This window comes from Lissotriton helveticus, chromosome 8 (assembly GCF_964261635.1).
Source record: "Lissotriton helveticus chromosome 8, aLisHel1.1, whole genome shotgun sequence".
Lineage (NCBI taxonomy): Eukaryota > Metazoa > Chordata > Amphibia > Caudata > Salamandridae > Lissotriton > Lissotriton helveticus.
This window is the reverse complement of record NC_136069.1, coordinates 1,263,894,231-1,263,917,507: the sequence shown is the minus strand read 5'-3', so window position 1 is coordinate 1,263,917,507 and position 23,277 is coordinate 1,263,894,231. Positions and strand designations below refer to the sequence as shown.

At 46.6% G+C, this 23,277-nt stretch overlaps 1 protein-coding gene across 1 annotated transcript in view; it reads right to left on the bottom strand.

Annotated features, from left to right (window-relative positions):
* Positions 1–23,277, bottom strand: part of TMEM131 (transmembrane protein 131) — a 1,081,228-nt gene that overhangs the window by 385,247 nt on the left and 672,704 nt on the right. Inside the window, exon 26 of the mRNA XM_078658243.1 lies at positions 9,546–9,697. Within this exon, the coding sequence (XP_078514369.1) occupies positions 9,546–9,697 (152 nt within the window). The remainder of the gene's footprint in view (positions 1–9,545; positions 9,698–23,277) is intronic.

The following is a 23,277-nucleotide window of genomic DNA, read 5'->3' as shown; positions in this document are numbered from 1 at the left end:
TTCTCAGAGTTAAGCGTATAGTGTCAGAATGTACACAACCAATTGACAACATGCTACTCAGGTTTAAAGAACGAGGATATCCGAAAGAGGTCTTTCATATAGCCAAAACCAGATGTGACACTTTGACCAGACAAGATCTATTGACAGTTAAAAAGAAGGACACCAATTGCATGGTAGTGGTGTCTACATTTTCAACAACAAGCAATCACTATCGCAATATCATCATGAATCACTGGCCCCTACTGAGTATGGAATCTGACTTCAAAGGTTTATTTGAAAATAATCCCATCTTTGCATATACTCTAGGTCCTAATTTGCAAGACTTGCTCACCAGAACATCAAACCGTACTGAAATTACTATCTATAAAGGCTACAATTGTAGCAATTGCCACAATTCCATACCAGGCAACACCATGAATCATCCCATGAAAGGCACAAAAATCAAGCTTCGAGTGAATGCTACATGCAATACGAGCAACGTTATTTATTTACTCAAATGTCCGTGTGGCCTATGTTATGTGGGTCACACAGAGAGAAAAATCCGCATTCGGATCTTGGAACACAAAAGCAATATTAGAACTAAGAACCCAAAATCAACTGTTGCTATGCATTTTGTGGAGAAAAATCATAACATTTGCCAACTGAAATTCTTGGTTCTAGAAGTGATCAATCAAACTGAAGGGGGAAAAAACCAAAAATAAACTCCTACAAAGGAAGAACTACTGGATACGTTCCCTGTGCACGATGCAGCCCCATGGGCTTAATGACAGAATGGAATTTGTTATCTTTAATCGACCTGTGCTGACAGTACTATTATTTTTTCATAGACATCATGTTGTTTACATTTTAATGACTTTCATTATTTTCATGTGGATGATGTTAATGTTCATGGTGATATTCCTTTAAGAATGTATGTTTCTACTATGTACCGATTCCTTTCACAGACACCTTGCATTATTTCCTCCTTTTCACACTCGGTGTAGTCCTTTAGAGAAAGACACGCGACCGCTTCAATATGGTGCCCACCCTTTCGCATATGTTTTTGAGTCCTTTGTTAGTGATTATGACCGGAAGGCTTCCGGCCCTCGGCGAGACTTTTTTTATCGTGCTCACGTTTCGGGTTTATTTTATCAGATTTCACCTGTGTACTAACAACCTTGATCAACAACCCACGCGCTTTTGCTACTTACATTCCAGTAAGTACCTCTTGTATGAGGACTAATTGATGTGGTGATTTACTACTGTTTGCCGCGTTTTTATTCATACCGTCACCCCTGGCTCTTTTCAGATATTCGGCGTCTTCGTCGAGTTTGCTGTAACTGTAAGAATACTCTTTTATTCTTTCCCTTATATACGCTATCTTTAAACACTGTTTTTTAATTCTATCTATCGGTTAGCGGGTTCTATCCATTTGACTCATTAGTTAACATGCACTTTTTATGGGCATCATTTTTCTCACGTTACACGCACTGTCCGTCCGTCATTAAGCTTTTCACTCTTAATTGGCACAACTCGGTTTCTATGGATTAATCTTTAGCACAATCTTGTTGTTTCCATATTCTGGAGCCATATTATGTTGTTGTAAGACTGGAACTACTTCACCATCCAGCTTACACTGAATTCATGAGCATTAAGCATGGTCACGACTTTACATCCACGGAGTCTAACTCACATATCTGATGCACTTAATCAGATTCTTTTGATTGAAGGCCTTCCTATAAGGATTGCATACATTTGTTTCATTTTCTAGAATATTCCCCTGACGAAGGGCACAGGCGATGCTCGAAATGCATTGGGATGGATACAAATATTGGATGGATGACAATTTGAATTATTGATGATTTGGTTGTCAAGCTGCCAAAGATTTTCAAGATGAACTTTATTATGAACATGTATTGACATGAAAAAAGAATGTCAAAGTTATGATATGACATTAAACAGAAGCCAACAAACTGTTGTACAACTTCAAGATTCATAATTTGATTGACAAATTTGAACCTCATTTTGGTCTCTAGCGCTGTGCACAGGGGGACAAGCTCCTCTGTAGGAGCTGCAACATAATTGACTTTTCAACAGCACTTGGTGGAACAGAAAGTGGAGCCCTGGTAGCATGCCACACCCTGCCTCACCTTAAAGACACTCGTTTAATAACGGTTGTGCGTGTCCTTTTCATAGTGTCCAGAATTGCCCCAGTAAATGTAAGTCTCTACACCATTACCAAGTAGGGCTTTAACTCGTTGACCCGATGATAAGAGTTTAGCTGTCGTCTGAAGTTGATCTACTACTAAACTGTGGTGAGCACGACTTTAGAAGTCAGTTGTCTAGGTGCAGGAAGATGTGCATTCCATTCTCCGCAGATGGGCAGTGACCATTGCTATTACATTTGTGAACACCTGAGGTGCGGAGGTAAGGTAGAAAGGAAGAACAGCAAACGGAAAGTTTTCCTGGCCCACCCTGAAATGCCGGTAATGCCTGTAAGGGTATATTGGAATACCTATCTTCAATGCAAGAATGCCATTCAGCCTCCTGGGACAAGTACTGACTGGATCCAGCGCTTGTAAGTCCTCAGAAAGGTGTTCAGCAATCAGAGGTCCAATACAGGTCTGAGACCTTCATCTTTTGGAATGATGAAGAAACGCGAGTAGCAACCCCCTCCCATCTCAAAGTCCAGCACCTGATCAATTGCAACCGTGGACAACAGAAAGCTGACTTTGTTTTAGAACTGCAGAGTACTCCTCTGAAAGTTGCCTCAATGTTAGTGCTGTGGTGCAACTATTCTTGAATCATTTTAGAGTTGAAGCATTCTTCTCTGCAAGCAGCCTGGAACCATCGGAGGGCACGTCCATTATGGATGCATGAACACCCCAGAAAAACCAGTTGTTTGTACCCAGGTCTGCTGTTAAAGCACAATACTGGTGCCAATAGCTCTGCTGAAGAAGACTGTAGTTTTCAGGTGAGCCCAGAGCACATAGTCCTGACCACCATGTATATTTTAGGCTAGTGAGGCCCTGAGTTCTGTGGGACAGCCAGCAAGAGGGGACAGGCCATGTTGCAAAAGGCGTAGGTGTACCTCCCCAAAAGGCAAACTGCATTAACAGATGTGAGAGGTAGACTAGCCACTGAAACATGCTCTTTCCCAAAGCATAAATTCTTTTCAAGACTCCATCCAGAGGGCTGGAAAGAAATTTGGATTTATTTTCCTTGTTGGAGCTCGAAAAAATTAGGCTTTCTGGTGTAAGATTCCTAGTTCAGATGACCGGGGTCAAGGCTATAACGCCTAGCCGCACAGGCTGACTTACTGGAAACGATGTACATGCTCAGCTCAATGAGCCAAACGGGTATTAGTAAGGGTTACCTTAAATGGTAAAGACAACTGAGGAGAAATAGCCCTGGTTGAAGAACCTGAGCCAAAATATGTGTTTTCCTCTCCATGGTGGGCAACTGCAGGTCTAGTGCTTCAGCTGCCCTCCAAATCACCACTGCAAAAGAAGCTCTTCGTCCTTTAGTAGAGAGTCTACCTCTGCTTCACGAGATGTCTCTGTCATATTGTAAGCCTACATACAATGAATCCTCAGTGTAATGAGGGGGAGTACCTTGCTCCAACCTTTTCATTATCACTGTCTTGAAGGGCTCTGGGTGCTTCCAAAAATCAGTTCCAAAATAGTATGTCTATGTTGGTACTGGTGTAAAGACAGAGGTGTTGGATTGGAATCGGACAGTATAATTTCATAACACAACATATGCCTAGATCGGGCCAACATTGATTCACGGTTGATCGACGGTGGTGGAGGTATGCAAGGAACCTTTGTGCCGGAGAGGAGGTTGGCATGGGCCCTGTGGGACCAGAGAGTGTGGAAGGTGGACCTGCTGGAGTTAGACTAGAAATCCCTGTGACTCCGTGGTGACTGCAGGAACACCAGAGGGACTTTGAATCTCAACAAAGATCTACAGCATAGCCTCTTTGAAGGCCGCTATTTGCTGTGAGATCTGGTTGTTCTGTAGCGCGTCAGGACCAATTCCGTGATCAATTCCAATTCAAGAGACGTTGTAGGATAGTGATTTGTCTTGACGTCCTTGTGCCTTCTCACTAGACTACCAGTGATGTGATGAGGTACAGTCCCTGTTTGGCTTCTTTGTCCTTCAAGATTTCAACTAGAACTTTCTGGAAAACTTTGACCAGACAGTGGATTTTGGGACATATCATCAAAACTGGGACAGCGACCAGACCTGAGATTTGGGGCGGGACCTATGCTTCGAAGTGACCTCTTCTTTTGTTCTTCAGCACAGACTTTCGCCTCTGGGCCCCCAATCGCATTGCAGTGCATGAGAGAACACTAGTTGCTAGGCTTAGGATTCGTGCCTGGAGTCGAAGTATCAAAGACATATCTCAAGTGGACCATGACCGACATCTGTCCCATGCAGTCTCAGCATGACTTTAATCCTGACAATTTCGGTTGGGACATCATATTGTAGCACATTAACGACATATTTAGAGGTCGTCAGAAGACAAGCAAAGTTAGGAGCAGAACTCCAGATCTACGAAAAGGAACAGGGAAAAAGTTAATGATATCAATGGGCAGGGATAGTGCTTACATATGACACCAGTCCACCATTTCCAGGGTGGAACAGAGTCACAGTGGACCAAATGGCACCACCTCCTGAACATTGAGTTACTATACGTGTGGGATTTCTATGGGCTCAGCATGCCCTCAGGTGATAAACTTGGAAATGTGGAAGCCGCAGCAAGCAAAATGCTGGTTTTAGGTACCAGTCTTTTGGTCACAGATATAACTCCTGGACTGCATGGAAACATTATAAGGTTTCTAGCACTGATTCATGTTTATTTATTTGTTTGATTAATTAAAATCTAACAAAACGGATATAAAAAAATGTATACAATACTTAAATATTGATGCATCGCTTATATTCAAATACTTCTCATAAAACAATAAAAAGTACTCTGACCCATTAAAATTATTCCATTAATCATCTTGAAAGTAGTTACACAAAATTCAAACACAAGCGTCCAACTTTTTCTTTGCCAATACAAGGAATTTCACAAATGCTGAATTAATAGCTAGGTCTTCTGGATCTAAGCTTGCCATAAGAGCCTGTCTACAGGTCCTTATACCACGTTCATTAAATAGTTTCTTAAGTACAGCTTTTCTTTCGACTTCCAGGTTCGGGCAAAGGCACATTAGGTGTATGATGATTTCTTGACCTGATTTACAAAGCGTGCACGCCCCGAATTCTTCAGGTCTTTTCCATGGTGCCAAATGACATGAGCCTGGAAAGATACCAAACCTAGCATTCATAAAGATTTGTTTATATTTTTTTGGTCCATGATGTTTCCAAATAGGTTTGGATCTTTTTTTCTTAAAACCATTTACTATTGGCCACGCATGGTGTCTTTTAGTGAAATTATCTTGGTCCTTTATCAGAGAAAGATAGTCCGTGATTTTGATTACTGTCTTTTTGAAGCTCTCCTGTTTGACCGTGTTGTTCCAAATAGAAGCTAAACCATAGTCCTTGATTGCAGATTTTAAATAGGCGAAAATAGTTAGGGAACGGTTGGTGCTTACTTCTTGCCAAAGACGGCGGGACATTTTGTTGTCATAATCATTTTTTATTCTGTTCCACACCTTCATTATGTTTCCTTTTCTTGCACAAGATTGGTAGTTCACACCAAATTCCAACCTTACTTGTGATTGTGAGGCATTCTTAGGGAGTGAAAATAAATGACGATAGGTTTTTGCTACCGAAGTATTTATAATCTCTGCATCGCTCCCATTGAGCACCTCACTCCCATATGTTAGGGAAGGCAATAGTTTAGCGGATATTGATTTTAATAGGGGGCGATAAGACAAATCTCCAATGGATTTCTGGATAGATCTAAATGCGGCGGTAATGGAATTCGCTTTCCTTGTAATTTCACTTTCCTTGTAATTTCACTTTTGGGACATATCATCAAAACTGGGACAGCGACCAGACCTGAGATTTGGGGCGGGACCTATGCTTCGAAGTGACCTCTTCTTTTGTTCTTCAGCACAGACTTTCGCCTCTGGGCCCCCAATCGCATTGCAGTGCATGAGAGAACACTAGTTGCTAGGCTTAGGATTCGTGCCTGGAGTCCAAGTATCAAAGACATATCTCAAGTGGACCGTGACCGACATCTGTTCCATGCAGTCTCAGCATGACTTTAATCCTGACAATTTCGGTTGGGTCATCATATTGTAGCACATTAACGACATATTTAGGGGTGGTCAGAAGACCAGTTAGGAGCAGAACTCCAGATCTACGAAAAGGAACAGGGAAAAAGTTAATGATATCAATGGGCAGGGATAGTGCTTACATATGACACCAATCCACCATTTCCAGGGTGGAACAGAGTCACAGTGGACCAAATGGCACCACCTCCTGAACATTGAGTTACTATACGTGTGGGATTTCTATGGGCTCAGCATGCCCTCAGGTGATAAACTTGGAAATGTGGAAGCCGCAGCAAGCAAAATGCTGGTTTTGGGTACCCATCTTTTGGTCACAGATATAACTCCTGGACTGTATGGAAACATTATAAGGTTGCTAGCACTGGGTGCCAGAACACCCTCTCCCCAATGGTCTGGTCAGTACAAAGTACTGAAGAAGACATTTCTCAGGTTACCAACATTTTTCCCTACACAATATGGTAGTTTTCATCACTTTTCCTTACACAGGAATTTATACCTCCTAAGGGTCGAAAGACATCTGCCTTACCATAGGTCTTCTGAGTGTGGTGTTATCAGGCATTAGTAAATCTTCATAGAGTTTAAGGAGGGATCCACAAACTACATACAAGTGAATTTTTTGATGGGGGGGGATTCTATCTGCAGTATTTGGGCACAGGGTCAGTCATCATCCACGAGAACCTACCAATATCAGACGTATCTGCTCCTCCCGCCCACTCATACCTCCCACTATTCATACTACCAACAGACAAAAGTGTATCAAGCTGGTGAACATGGATAGGGAGGAACTGTGGGCACTAACAGCTGCCCTTAACCCCTCCCTTAACTCCATCCACCAGATGGATAACTGGATGAACCTTGGATGAGTTAGGGATTCCAAACCAAGCCCATCCGTTGTGTTTGCATCTCCTGGATTTACAAGGAGTCCTGTTCAAGATTGTGGACATGGTTAAGGTAGCCAAAGAATCAGACATTATTCAGCCTCACATCCTACCAGGGCTGTTGCATGAGATCATGATTCCATGATCTTACTCAGAAACTCCACCTGTGCCATGATGATGGAGAGCCAAAGATGCTTTCAGATAAAGATAGACTCTAAGCTAGGGAATGTGTCTGCATTCGAAGAAAAAACAGTAACTCAAGAGGGTCTCTTAAGAGAGCCTTTCCTGAAGTAGCTCGAGAAGTTGATGTCGACCTTTACATTGTTAGACAAGGCTAAGGCCTCCTCAAGAGGATTTTTGGCCTTAAGGTTTTAGGCAGGGGCGGGTAAGGCAGCTGGGGCTTTACATCTGTCACTCCTTCCTATAAGTCTCCCAGAAGGTTCGAGCAGTAATGATGGAGAACAGGGCCAGCAATGCGTTGAAAGATTCTTCTCCTCAAAGAGTGCAGCTCAAAGATAGGGATGACACAAAATCTTCAAGGCTAGCGCTCTCACATCTGTAGGTAACATAAGCAAGGATTATCCCTTTCTTCCATATAAGAATCCACTGGAAGCTTGCAAAGTACATGCACAGCCAGAAGGGCTCAGCAAGAAATGCTTGGATGCTCCAAACAGTATCAGGTTTTCAGAGAGTTTTAGGGCTCAAATTCAGTGTCCCAGTCCCACATTCTCTCTCGGGTCCGAGAGGGGTCTCAGATACCAGTAGGTGGATAGGAAAGGTGTAATAGGGCGGACTTTTTGCATCCCAGAGATTTGTTTGTTAGCAATCTTTCTGGGGTGTTGACAGACAAGATACATCACCAGGGATTTTAATGTGTAGCTAGTCTAATGGCATGTCAAGATGAAGAGGATTAATTTACACTAGGACATTTGCACCCTGGACTGGATTGTGCCTCTGGACCTAAAGAACACTAATCTCAGGGTGCCCACTTTTCTCCACAGGAGGAGGGGAAAGGTATTTGAACTTGTGTCCTTAGCTTCTGCTGCACCATCAGCCCCTTTAAGATTCACCAAGCAACTCAGGCTGGTTGTGAAGTATCTCAGAGCCAGAGGAATTACACTGATTGAGTTCCTGGAGGACATTTTGCTGAGGAAACAGTGTGCCCAGCACCTATTGTCCCATCAGAGTATAGGGTACATCCATTCCGTAGCTAGTTTTTTGTTTTTTTAAAACAGATACAAGTCAGAGTTAAAACTCCTTTATCTAATACCTTATTGGGTTTGTTACCAATCAGTCACTGCAGTATTGCAGCTTTCACTAAAGAAAATCATTAATATTCAAAGGAAACCCATGAAATACCTCCCACAAGAGTAGATCTCACTTACACAACTTGCATGGATTGTGGACCTGCCCCATTCTTCAACACAAGAACTGTTTCTGGGACCCTTGTACTAAAAGCCTTCCAGAGACTCCAGTTCGACCAACTGAGACGAGATCTCACAGTTTGAGCTGAACCTAGATCAAATGGTGGCTGCAATGGAGATGTGAACTTCAGATCAATGTCAGGCAGGGGAATCGGAAACCTCAGTGAGGACTCCTCTACAGTGGGAAAGTGGTCCGGACGTGAGTCAAGCCTCCACATCAACTGCCTGGAACTGCTGACAAGCTTACTTAGAAGAATGATAGACAGAATCAAGTCCTGCGTTCTGCAGGAAATGGACCACATCTTGAAAGTGAAGGATATAAGCACCTGGCAGGGACTAGCTACACAGTCCTGATGGGACTGGCAAATATTATTGGCATTTCTGCCTAGAGAACAAGACTACTGTGCCAGAGAAATATCTGCTAAGTGGGCAGAATGTAGTGGTAGACTAGAAATCCAGATACCTCCAAGACTCGGCACCTGAAAATGGAAAATGATGGTCTACAAAGTATTATTAGTCAGTTTGGGCCCGAGGTCAATCAATACATGTGCATCGGACATGATTATCAGCTCCCTAGGTACATCAATAGGAGGCCAGTTTTGGGAGCATTAAGAGTAGACACTTTCTTGCAGGGACAGAGTGCAATTACAGTGCAGTGCATTTAATTGCCACAATTACAAGAATAGTAGCTCAGCTTGAGAGACAGTCAGCCTATCTCGCACTGGTTACATCAATGTGGAGGTCCCAAGTTTGATTTGAAATTCTGATGGGAGTCTTTGATTCTTCAACCTATCTTCCATGATCTCAGAGTCTACTGATGCACTGTGTTATGGAAATATTCCAGGCTATTGCTTAAAAAGTGAACATCAGCAAACAACATCTGCAGAAAAATCATCCCTAACCCAAGAGAAACATACAATCATGAAAAGGACTCCCATGGGAGCCCGCTGAGATTTATTTTTAACATCACATCTACTTGTACACCAAATTCAAAAGTATAGTCCTGATTCACATACCTTATAATTATTAATGAGGATACAGTATTGTTGAAAACTGGAGTGAATTTTACTTGCACTGATTTTTTTTCTCCAGGTTTCAAAATTAAATTTAAAACAGAGTGCCGAGAAGGACCTTCTACAAATCCAGATTTGCTCTGCAGAGGTTGGCCCTTCAAAAGTCAATGAGAAAAACAAAGAATATTACATAATGTATTTTATTTTTCTACTTTTCTGATGATAACACATTAAACTTCTTATTGTCATGATGTAATATCCAACATTCTGCACTGTGCCATGAACACAGTTTTTTTTAGGTCCTTAAACAATATGTTCTTACCTTCGGTAATGCCTTATCTGGTAGCGGCTCTATATAGCTGCAGATTCCTACCTTAGATTATTCCCCAGGTGTCATACTGTATCTGGAAAATCTTTGAGCAGTATCTCTGTGTGCTGGTAAGTGGCATTGCTCGGCGTTCGTGACGGAAGTACGCGTTCAGTACCTATATAGGCGCCACACCATTGCGCTGACATCAGTTTCTTTTCGTGACATGTCTGCACCAGAAGCACAGAGCCACAAACGAATGCTGATGGCCCAGTGTGCAGACACTAAGGACCTACAAGGGTCACACTACATAGAGGAATCTGTTCACAGAGCATGAAGGGTGGGAGGAACGGTACGGAATCTGTGGCTGGATGGAGTCTCTACAAGATAAAGCATTACCAAAGATAAGTAACTTCATCTTACAGCAACTTCTAGCAGCAGAATCCTTACCTTAGAATAGATACCCCCCTAGAAACAGATTTAGACCAGAAAGTCCTGGAGGACCGAATCGGCAAAGTGACTGTCACAACGGCCCGGACTGTCTGGGCAGTAGTGCTTACTAAACATGAGCAGAGATGCCCAGGTCACAGCCTGGCAGATTTCCAGAACAGGAAAACAGAGGATGACTATTCTGAGCTGATAACATTCTCCCCCATTATAATACAGACACTGAATTTAATGTGGATTTACAGTACGTGAACATCCTTGACATTTCACCAGAGTGAACTCCGAACTGATCAAGGAACACCTAGAACAGACTATGACTGACGTTCAGAACTTGGGCTTTGCCAGCAATGCCAAAAATTCTCACCCCACTCCAACGCAGAGGTTAATCTTCATAGGATTGGTGTTGTAAAGGTACAGCATAAAGGCTTTTCCTCGTTCTCTAGGGCTGCAGCTATTGAAGACATTTTTCCAATGATTCTGACTCAAGACATGGATCCCGCTCCTGTACCCATTATGTCTTTGGGACATTATGGCCTTGTGCATGCAGAAGTTGTCACACGCCAGATGCTGGATAAGATTCCTTCAGTGATCCCTGCTCCAGCTTAAGGAGAGCCTTTCAGCAAAGATGTAACTGTCCTGTCAGTACACCCGGATATGCATTGGAGGATGGCCACCTTCAGCCATATGGTGGGGCGTTAGCCTCACTGCAAGTTCAGGCTACTGTGATCATGGACGTCTTCTCCTGGGCTTGGATGTCAGGTTCAGCGAAATGCCCGCGCAATGTGACTGATTCACATCAGACCAGCACCTCCACATAAATGTGCTAGAGCCATGAACGGTTCACCTTACCATGTAGATTTTTCTTTCTTCAATATCGGGGAACAAAATGTAATTTCTTTTGGAGAACACCACCACTGTCCACTATCTCAAGACAGGGTGGTGTGGGTAATGGACACTGTGTTGGGAGGCGATTCACTTGTGGCAGTGAACACAGCAATGGGGGATTTTTCGAGTATCACCTCATCTTACAGGCTCTCTCAATGAGAGAGCAGAACAATTATGTTACTTACCCTGTAAGCATCCGTTTTTGGTATGTAGTGTTGTAGATTCAGATGCTTTGCATATGCTTGCCATCTAGTGTTGGGTCCAGATGTGTGCAAGTTGTTCTTCTTCAAAGAAGTTCTTTCGAGTCACGAGTAAGGTGACTCCTCCTCTTGTTAATAGTGTGCATGTGCATCGACTCCATTATTCGATTATTTTCCCGCAGGATGGTGAGAATAGAGTATAAGTAAGTATCAGCAAAGAGATGTCCATGCATATGAAAGTATAGATAAGAACTGCAACAAACATAGGTGTCCATGGCGGAGGCTGTGTATGTGCATCTACAGCACTACATGCCTTAGAGGGTAAGTAACAATCCGTCTGAGGCATGTGTGACTGTAGATACACATGCTTTGCATAGACTGAATAGCAGTATCCTCCAAAAGAGGGGGCTTACCAGTGGAGGTTGCAGTTGTTTGAAAAAGTGTAAGAAGCACCGCCTGTCCTACATTAGCTTGTTGGCGTACTAGAACATCCACACAATAGTGCTTAGTGAAAGTGTGTGGTGTGGATCATGTAACTGCTTTACAAATGTCAGCTATGGGATGTTGCCCAAGAAAGCCATAGATGCCTTTATTTTGAAAGTTCCCATGAGGCACAGTGTCAAAACTGATTTGCATATAGCTGGGTCTGAGCTGGGGTGGCGAAGAGAGCGAAAGAACGATGATTGATCCAACCCAGATCTGTGACTGGGAAGTAGGGGAAAGCTGGTCGGGAGGGAGGGGGGAGTGTCTGAAAAGGTTCAATGCTCCATCTATCATCCACTTGTATTTGCTTTGTTCACCCTAAGTTGGCATGGTATGCCCAGATGTGGGTCATTTGCTCACTCTGACACTGGATTCAAGCTTGCCTGGTTGATGAGGGGTGTTACCCCAAAATCTGTCCCAGGATGCTTGCTTCTGGCTCAGGGAAGAGCTGGCTTGGCAGTTCGGGCTGGACTGTTTCCCATGAGGCACAGGGTAAAGACTGATTTGCATATAGCTGGGTTTGAGCAGGGGTGGCAAAGTGAGCTAGACAACTATTATAGATTCAATCCAGATCTGGGACTGGGGGTGAATGTTTGAAAAGTTTCATTGCTCCGTCCATCATCCCCTTGTGTTTGCATTACTCTTTTAAGGCCTTCCATGAAAGTCTTAATAACTGGCACGTTCAACAACTATAAGTGTTGCATGTTTTGAAGATAGGCAGCCAATGCCGCAAGATGTAAATGTATGGAAGTGTAAGCAAGGCCAGAGCGCTGTAAATACAAAAGATTACAAATAATTTTTTGTACAGATGCATTGAGTGAATCAATATTTCGGTCATGACAGTAAAAAGCAAATAATTTCCATTTGGCTGCATAACAAGCTCTAGTGGTAGGCTTATGCGCTTCCTTAAGAGTGGTCATATATTCTGGTAGCAAATTTAGGTACCTGAATTCTATGACTTCAGGAGCCAAATCACACGGTTCAGCTCCTTTGGGTTTGGATGTCTGATTTCACCATGGTTCTGAGTGAGACAATACAGGTTGATGTGAAGCTTCTCATGTGGAAGTACGGAGAGTTTGAGTAGTGTGGTGAACCAAAGTTGACGAGCCTATGTGGGAGCCACCAGAATGAGGGTAAGAGACGCTTACCTGAGGTTCCGAACTGGAAATGGAAGAAGAGGGAGAGGCGGGAAAGCATAGCCAAATATCCCTGTCTAACTCATCCATAGTGCATTGCTTTTGGATAGGGGGTGTGGGAACCTGGAGGCAACATTTTGTTTTCTCTGCAGTTGCACAGAGGTCTAATTTACGAACTCCCCACTTGTGGAAGTAGATGAGGACAACTTGGGGTTGGAGTTCCTAATCGTGGACTTCTTGCCGCATCCTGCTTAGGAAGTGTGTAGATTTGTTGTCCGTGCCCGGAAGATGTTCTGCTAACAGATGGAGTTTGTGATGCAGTGCTCAACACCAAATGGTCTGAGAGAGGCGCGACAACTGTAGAGAGTGTGTCCCCCAATTTTTGTATATAGTACATCGCTGTCATATTGTCCATCTGAACTACGACAACCTTGCCTATGAGGTGAGGTAGAAATGTTTTCAGCGCTAGGTGAACAGCTTGAAGCTATAGGCAGTTGATATGGAGATTCTGGTGCCTAGTGTCCCAGAGACCATAAACTGTTAGATTGTGTAGGTGAGCACCCCATCTTGTGAGGGATGTGTCTGCTGTTAGCACGACTTGTGGAACAGGGACAAGGAACAGCCACCCTTTTAACACAGTTTGTATGTTCCACCTCTGCAGAGATTGAGGAGTGCGGCTGTACCAAGTTCACTGTTGTGCCAAGCATTCTTGCAGAGGACGCACGTTCAGTGTTGCATGAGGCACTATGGTGATGCATGATGCCATCATTCCCAAAAGATGCATATAAGATTTGACAGTGAAGTATTGATTAGCCTGAAATTTTGGTAGCACTGTTTGAAAATATTGAATTCTGGCTGCATCTGGATAGGCTGAAGGTTGAAGATGGGACTTTAGGACTTTGATAGTGAACCCCAATTAATGTAGGAGGATTATGGTAATCTGAGTGTGTTGACCACGAAGAAGGTGGGTAAGGGCTTCGATAAGCCAGTCGTCTAGATAAGGGAGGACATGAATGTTCTGTCTGTGCAAATGCACTGCTACCACTGCTAAGCATTTGGTGAATACTCAGGGTGCAGTAGTGACTCCGATTGGCAGGACCTTGAATTGGTAATATATTCCTTCTAACACAAATCTGAGGAATTTGCGATGTGCTGGGTGAACGGGGATGTGAATGTACGCGTTCTTTAAGTCTAGTGCTGACATCTAGATATACCATTCACTAGGGAGGAGATTCTCGCGGCCATCAGTGGTCTTCCTGGGGACAAGGCTCCGGGCCTCGATGGCCTACCGGCCTCGTTCTACAAAACGTATGCTGACCTCCTTGAGCCGCACCTGGTGGCTATGTATAATGAATCTTTTGACAACGGCCTCTTCCTGCAGTCTCTCCGCTAGGCTTTGATTACTCTGCTCCTTAAACCCGAAAAACCCGCTGACCGTCGAGATTCCTACCGCCCCTCTCTCTAATAAACATCAACAACAAAATCTTCGCCAAACTGATCGCCTCCCGCCTTTTGCTCCTCATGCCACTCCTCACTCTCCCAGGCCAATCAGGCTTCATTCCCGGAAGAGCTACCTCACATAACCTCCGCACAATCTTTTCAGTTCTACACCAAATGAATCCCAACCTTGCTGCGGTGGCTGCTCTGCTGGACGCCACAAAGGCGTTCGATACGCTTGAGTGGCTCTTTCTGTTCTATCTTTTACTCCGTCTGGGCTTCAGCTACATATTTATATGAAAGATTATGCTTCTATATGCCGCCCCATCGGCTTGGTTACGCATTAATGGTCAGATCACTGACCCCATCAACATCAATCGCGGCACCCGTCAGGGGTGTCCACATTCGCCATCGCATTGGAGCCCCTGGCCGCTAGGTTCCGGCAGCACCACACTCATAGGGGAATAGGCTTTTCGGCCCGCTCCCTTATCGTCTCCATGTATGCAGACCATGTAACGTTGTATGTCCGCCATCCCCAGGAAAGTACATTGGAGAAAGTCTGTGTTGTTTCCCTTAACTTATGCCACTACCTCGTTCACACCCGACTTCCCATTTGTATGGGCTTCTAGCCCCACAAGCTACCTAGGCATCTGGCTGAGTAGGGACTTGGATGAAGTGTGGCGATCAAACTATGGCTGTGCAGTGGACTGGTTGTAATCCAAGATTTCCACATGGGGTCAGCTCCCCCTTTCTTTGGCCAGCCGGATAGCAATCGCCAAGATGGTGGTCCTGCCAAAATTCCTTTACTTGTTTCTGAATGTCCCGATTCCTATCTCCTCTCATTTCTTTCGCAAACTGTGCTCATTAATTATTTTACTCGTCTGGGTGGGTAAACAGCCGAGGGTGGCATATGATATCCTTACTCTTCCCATGTCTGCCGGTGGTCTGGGTGCGCCGGATTTTAAGATATATGCCCTGTGTGCACAGGCCAGCTTTCTTCACTTTTGGATTCATCCCACCCCCTATCAGCCTCACCTTGCCGTCGAGGCAGATATAGCCTCTCCTTGGCCTTTGTCTACGGTGCTATTTGCGCCGGAGGTGCGACCTCGGGCGGATGTGGACACAGTTGAGACGTTGCGCTGGGCCTGGTCCAGCCTTCGCCGGATCGCTAATCTCCCCTTACTATCTGCAAACGCTGTGCCAATAGTGAACCACCCTGATTTCCCTCTATTTCAGTCTTCTGGCATGGCCAAGCACGCAACGCGTCTGGGTTTACGGACGGTTGCTGACCTTTAACCAGGAGGTGCTTTTTACCTCCACCCAGATTCTTCAGGTCCACTGGACACGTTATTATTCTACCAGCTGCGCTCCATCTGTTGGACATTGCATTCCACATTCCCCCAGCCCCCTCCCACTATGCCGCCCCTTGACTTTGTGTATGCTTCCCCATCCCCACACAAATTAGTCACCAAATTATACGCTCTCACGCTTATGTCAACTTCCATTTCCACAGACCGCGCACGGGAGGTTTGGGGGGGGGGGGGATCTCGGCATTGACATTGCGCAGGCTGATTGGCTCTACTGCAGCAACCAGACAAAGAAGCTGTCACCTAATTATCGGCTCCATCTGATACACTTCAAGTTCCTGCATAGGATTTATTGCACCCCCGCCCAGCTCCACAAGCTCGGGCTTATACCTACCAACACCTGTATGTGCTGCGACGCCCCTGTGGCTGATTTCGCGCATTTGGCATGGTTGTGCCCCAGGGTCTCCGAATTCTGGCAGGGCGTGTGCTCTGCAGTCTCGGCCATTACCAGCACTACAGTGTCCCCTGACCCCACCCTGTGCCTACTTGGTTATGTAAAATCCTGCCCGGATGCTTCCTGTCGCCTGATTGCGATGATGCTGGTCTTGGCCCGGTGTAGGGTGGCCATGTGCTGGGGTCATAGGCCTGCCCCCAGGGTTAACGGTTGGCTGGAGGACGCTTCTCGGTGCCAGACTCTATTATCTGAGTTTTGGGACTTAATGCCCGCTAGGTCCCGACCTGTGGATATCTAGGGCCCTCTGGTGACTTACCTTCATTCCTGTTCCTCTCCCAGCGTCGCTGCCTCTCCCGCGCTCCCCGCCCCCGGCGGCCGCCGGTGCTGTCTGGTGACTGCTTTACCCCTCTCCCGTATTAGGTCCAGTTCCGTGTCCCTCACCGATTATAATGGAGTGTTACTGGAGCACCCTTTGTGCGGAGGGCCCCCCGAATTCTTGATGCCTGTGTAGTGTGCCTTTATGTCTCAATATCTCCTGTAAGGGACAGCTGTTTTGTTTCTATATGCTTGACTTTGCTTGCAATTTGTCGATTGGTGATTATCTGTTGCACAGTGTACTGTACCCGACTAGTAATCCCTCAATAAAGGTTTTGAATTTTTTTTTTTTTAAAGTCTAGTGCCGACATTAAGTCATCTTGTAGAAGTGGAAGCACCTGTTGAATTGCGACCATATGATAGTGCTCTGATAGAATGTAGTGATTCAGAGGCCATAGATCTAAAATCGGCCATAGGGAGCAGTGCTTTTGGGAATCAGAGAGTACAGGGAACAGACCCCTGGACCCTTGATGATGTAGAGGAACTGGCTGTATAGCTTCTTTGAGTAAGAAAGTTTGCATTTACTGTTTGAGCAGTTGGTGATGTTCCAGAGAGTCTGTGGGTGCGAAGTGGAATATTGGGAGGCGAGCTGATGGGCTCCAGGTAATTAGCATGTTGGATGATGTTCTACACCAACCAGACTGATGTTATGGACTGCCAAGTGGGGAGAAACTGCTGCAATCATCCAGGCAGGTGTGGAATGATCGTGAGGAGGATAAGTAAGTCACTGTTTATTACCGGATGGGGCATTACGGGTTGGTGTACCTTTGCCCCAACCTTTGAAGTTGTTTCTTCTATAGCTGCCTCTGAAATACCCTCTTGATGGAGGTGTGAGTTTTCTATCTGTAGGAAGATGCAGAGGCATTGCTATATGTTGCTTTGGAACCTGGTCTGTAAGAAAAGCTACGAAAGGAGCCCCGATGAATAGGTGGTTGAAGTGCCCTCATGGATTTGGCAACCTCAGTGTCCCTTTTCATCATTTCTAAGGCCTCATCTACTTGAGAACCAAAGAGTTGCTCCTTATCGAACGGGACATTGAATAAAGTTTGATGCACTTCTGGTTTAAAACCAGAGATATGCAGCCAGACATGCCTGCATAGAACAATAATTCTATTGATGCCTTTGGTGGCAGTAAACCCAGAGTCCATTGCGCATTTAATGGATGAGTTGGAAATTAACGTCCTAACTTGCCCTTTCTTTTTATGTTCTTATGGGAGATACTGGAGGAGTTCCTCCATCTCATCCCAGTGAGCTCTGTCATATCTTGCTAATAATGCATGTGTGTTTGCAATTCACCAATGATTGGCAGATTGAGCAGCAGCCCGTTTGCGCCTGACCCATCAATAAGTTTGGATTCCTTATAAGGAGGTGGTGTTTCAGCTGTAGTTTGTGAAATAGCCAATTTACGGACATTTGAAACAACTAGCGAGTCTGGTGGAAGCTGGCCGCAAATGAAAATTGGGTCAGATGGTGCAGCCTTATATTTTTTTTTATCTACCCTGGGGGTGATAATTAGAGCCTGTGAAGGATCCTCAAAAATATAATCTGTGTGGTGCATCAAGCCTTTAAGTATTGTAAGAGATTGAGACTTCATGTGTGTGGTGCACATTGTCTCAAACAAAAAATCCTTTTCCATGGATTCTTTATGCAGTGTAACCCCATGGTATGCTGCTGCCCAGCAATAAGTTATTGATATGATGTAGTTTCAGGAGGTGATGGTTTGGCAGGGTATAGGTTTGAATCTGTATCCCCTGAGGGATCAATGTCATAATCCTGCCAGGGGTCTGGGGGTGGTTGTGAGCCGTAAGTGTCATCATAACCCCCATCTGCATCTGGGTCTGTATGTGGCGATACCGGAGGTGTAATATTTAAGGGTTTCTGTGGTGAATAAGGTAAAGAAGGTGCAGGTGGTGGTATGTGAGATAGAGAAGTAGGAGAAATAGGGTGCACAGGACTGGCAGCTTTGTCTTTTTTCTTCTTCAGGAGTAGTTGTAAATTAATGACTTCCAGAAAAGTGGTTTGCCGCTTGGTAGAAGGCACTGACGCAGTCTTTGTAATAATCCATCCATAAACATTTATAAAGCGCTCGGCTACGGCTATGTCCTGGCGCTGAAAGTAGCAGCGTGATCAGACAGGGAAAAGGGACTAGCTAGGGCAAATCAAACAGCCATGTTTTCAATGCCTTCCTGACAGTGGATTCCGATTCTGCTTTGCGCAGGTGATCAGGCATAGAATTCCAAAGAGCAACTGTTCTTACTGCGAAGGCTCTCCCACCAATCCTGGCTTTGGCAAAGCGAAGAGTGTGGAGAGTTAGATCGTAAGGTCCTGGTTTGGTGATATTTCTGAAGTCTCTGTTTCAAGTATCTGGGACCTCTATCTCTTGAGGCTCTATAGGCAAGGGACAGTGCCTTAAATTCGATTCTCCTTTTCACTGGGCGAAAATGAAGGCTGCGCAAATGAGGAGAAATGTGATGCCGGAGGGGCACATTTCTGATGAACCTCGCTGTTGCGTTCTGGACTGTCTGCAATCTCTGAGTAAGATAAGCAGGGAGACCCAGGTACAAGCGGTTAGCATAGTCCAGCTGAGATGTAATAAGGGCATGGACTATATCAGCCCAACAGTCCATTGGCAGCAGGTGGAGGAATCTTCGCAAGGTTTTAAGCTTCCATTTCTGGTAAAAATTCTCTCCCAGGGCTCCCCCATGCAGATGATCGTCCTACTATGGAACCTCCGGGGAAAAAGAAAAGGGGAAGATCTAAGAACCTTGCGAACATGGAGATCCCAAGACTGGAATAGGTTTTTACATTATTACTGAGCAGATTTACAAAAATAGAGGAGTGTTTATCAACACGGTCCAAAAAGAGGGTTTGTATAGAGCGTGGGGGGCACTCAGTAGCAGGAAACATTTAAGGTCAATCACCCCCCGGGCAATAGGTCTTCACAGAAGCTGTCCCTCACTTACCATCAGGCCCAATAATAGCAAGGGATCATGAGGGGCAGGACGGGCCAGGCACGATGTTAACAACTCAACCCGACAATCGCTGATTGGTGGCCAAGCAACAATTACGAACCCCCAAGGGACTGAAATAATCCACCCACCAATCCCCTCACCGAGCTATCATCCTGCATAGTCATCCCTCCCTAAGATTAGTAGGGTATCAAACAGGGGGCCCAAATATCGCCAATGGAATTACACTGAATGAGGGAAGGACAGACGAAAGTGTGAGGGGACTTTTGAACTCCCAGTGGACGCACAGACCTACAAAGATAATGAGGTTAGATCTCCCCTCGGCAGCCTGCCCATACGTTATTATTCTCACCAATACCAGAGAATTAGGACCTACTCAGCCTGAGACCACAGAACAACTAATGACCAAGGCCCTACATTGGCTGTCTAAATTCAATATGGGGAGACAAAAGCTCTACAGTCACATTATTATGGCCAGAAGAGTGCCATGGGTGGAACAGGCTCCTACGACTTTAAGGGGGGATTGTATAATTGTACATTTTAATAATCGGCACCTGGTAGGGAAATTATTAAGCCTACTGCCTAACACCCCAACGCCAGAAAGTCACATTTTTGCCTTCCCTTTAGGTTTTTTCTATAAACCATTAAGGCCAATTGCTACTGTCCAAAATAGGGACAGATTTTGTAGTGTCCCAAACGTCCCTATCCACAATCCTGATCTCATGTTTACAAACCCAGACATGATTAATAGATATGCCCTGCTGGAAGGTCTTTAAACATGCGACTGAATGTCTAAGGCCTTTTCTGACATATCAGGACACGGCTCAGAAAAAAAAACACAGAAGGGACCTGACCCATTACTGGAGGGATTTGAAAGATTTAACAATTACATGGACTATAGCTGGCTAGGGAAAGAAAAAGGAAAACAAACTGGTTAGATATGGTGAGTGGGATTAATATCCTATGCCTACAATAAACCTGGGAAATAGCCCAGATTCATATTGATGGCTATTCCTCCTTCCAGACACCATTAATTTCTTCGCAAGCAGAACGCCCAAAAAAGAGGGGGGGGTAGTGGGGTCATAATAACGCTAATAGCTAATACAAATAGGCTTAAGGCCTTGTGGGACACCCCCGCGCCGCACGGCGGCACGGCCACCAGCTGCTGCGTGTGCCCCCTCGCTGTGCCTAGCTGCCTCGCTGCCGACTGACCCTGCTGCCGTCAGTTTGCCTTCCTTTGCCGATCGCTTGTGCCTGTTTTTATTTTCGAATCCCTCTCCCGTGTTTAGCTTGTTTTGCCGATCACTTGTGCTTGTATTTTAGGCTTTTTCCCCGTGTTTAGCTTGTTTTGTCGATCACTTGTGCTTGTATTTAGGCTTTTTCCCCGTGTTTAGCTTGTTTTGTCGATCACCTGTGCTTGTATTTAGGCTTTTTCCCGTGTTTAGCTTGTTTTGACATTCCTGTGTGCTTGTCCATATTCTCTAATCTTCTACCCGTGTTAGCGCTCTGTTTCCCGCCTCCCTCGCCGCCCCCGCTTCCCGCCACTACCGCCGACCCCGCCCCTTTTCCCTTCTGTTCCCTCCCCGCTCCCGCCTCCCAGCTGCTCCGCCCACCCGCGCACTTCGCCTTATATGGCGACCGTGCGAACGCGCAGCGTTGACGCGCAGCGGGCGCGCCGATTGTGCGTCGAAGGCGCGCCAAAGGTAAGCCCGTCTGCGCCCGTCCGCGCCTGGACCGCGCCCAGGGCCAGGACCCCTGGCCCCCACCGACGGAAGCCAACCCAACGAACCTACACCGCCGCCGACCTCATCGCACTCAACACCGGCCGCATCCCAGGATGTCACCGCGCCGCCCCGAAGCACACCCACGGACCCTTCAGCTGCCGCGCCTGCAAGTTCACCTGCATCCGGACCTTCCCTGCACCCGCCAAACCGAACACCAGCAGCAACCACCTGAAGTGCATCCTGCTCAACACCCGCTCCGTCCACAGACACGCCGTAGAACTCTGGAACCTCCTCGACACCACCGCCCCGGACGTTGCCTTCCTCACCGAGACCTGGATGAACGCCTCCTCAGCCCCAGACATCGCCATCGCCATCGCCATCCCGGAGGGCTACAAGATCATCCGGAGGGACCGCACCGCCAACAAGACGGGAGGAGGCATCGCGATCATCCACAGAGACACCATCCGCATCACGACCAACACCGACGACACCCTAACCACCGCTGAACACCTGCACTTCCAGATCCACACCAACCCGAAGACCACCCTCAGAGGCACCCTGATCTACCGACCCCCGGGGCCACGCACACGATTCAGCGAGGACATCGCCGACTTCGTCAGCCCGCATGCCCTCCCCTCCGCCGACTACATCCTCCTGGGGGACCTCAACTTCCACCTGGAGAACAACAACGACCGCAACACCACCAGCCTGATCGACAACCTCGCCAACCTCGGACTCAAGCAACTGGTGCCCACCCCCACCCACCTCGCCGGACACACGCTCGACGCCGTCTTCTCATCCAGCAACGACGTCACCTTCAGCCACGCAACAGGACTCCACTGGACGGACCACAGCTGCGTCCACTTCACCTTCAACAGATCGGCGAGCCACCACCACCAACAACAGGTTGCCCGCAGAAGCTGGAGCAAGATCACAGCCGACCAGCTCGCCGCTTCCCTGAGCCAGCACCCTCCCGCCAGCTCAGCGAGCCCCAGCCTGGCCGCCGACAACCTCACGAAGTGGATCAGCAACTGCGCGGACGAACTCGCCCCACTGAGAACCCCACCCAGCAGGCCCTGCAGCAGGAAAACACCATGGTTCACCGACGAACTAAAGAACTCCAAGAAGAACTGCCGAGCCCTCGAGAAAGCCTGGAGAAGGGAGCCTACCACGGACAACATGACCACCCTCAAGCTCGCCACCCGGAAACACCACCAACTGATCCGCGCCACCAAGAAAAATACATACAAGGATCGTCTGGACAACAACGCACACAACTGCAAGGAACTCTTCACCATCGTAAAAGAGCTCTCCAACCCCAGCGCCGGAAGCAATGACATCACCCCGTCGCAAGACCTCTGCAACTCCCTCGCCTCCTACTTCCACAACAAGATCGCGGACATACACAACAGCTTCAGCAACCAACCAACGCAAGCCACAACCGCAACAACGCCACCCACCACCACCCTCCGCACCTGGACTCCAATCAACACAGAAGACACCATCCGCACAATGAACTCCATCCACTCCGGATCTCCAACTGACCCCTGCCCTCACCACGTCTTCAACAAGGCCGACGCTGTCATCGCACCCCACCTGCGGGACATCATCAACACATCCTTCGACACCGCCACCTTCCCTGAGAGCTGGAAGCACGCCGAACTCAGCGCTCTTCTCAAGAAACCCACAGCAGACCCCACCGACCTCAAGAACTACCGCCCCATCTCGCTCCTCCCGTTCCCGGCCAAAGTCATCGAGAAGACCGTCAACAAACAGCTGGCAACCTTCCTCGAGACGAACGGATCCCTCGACCCCTCACAGTCGGGCTTCCGGGCGAACCACAGCACCGAGACCGCCCTCATCGCTGCCACCGATGACATACGAACTCTGATGGACAACGGAGAAACAGCGGCCCTCATTCTCCTAGACCTCTCCGCGGCGTTCGACACGGTCTGCCACCGCACACTAGCACAGCGCCTTGGCAACATCGGAATCCAGGACAAGGCACTAG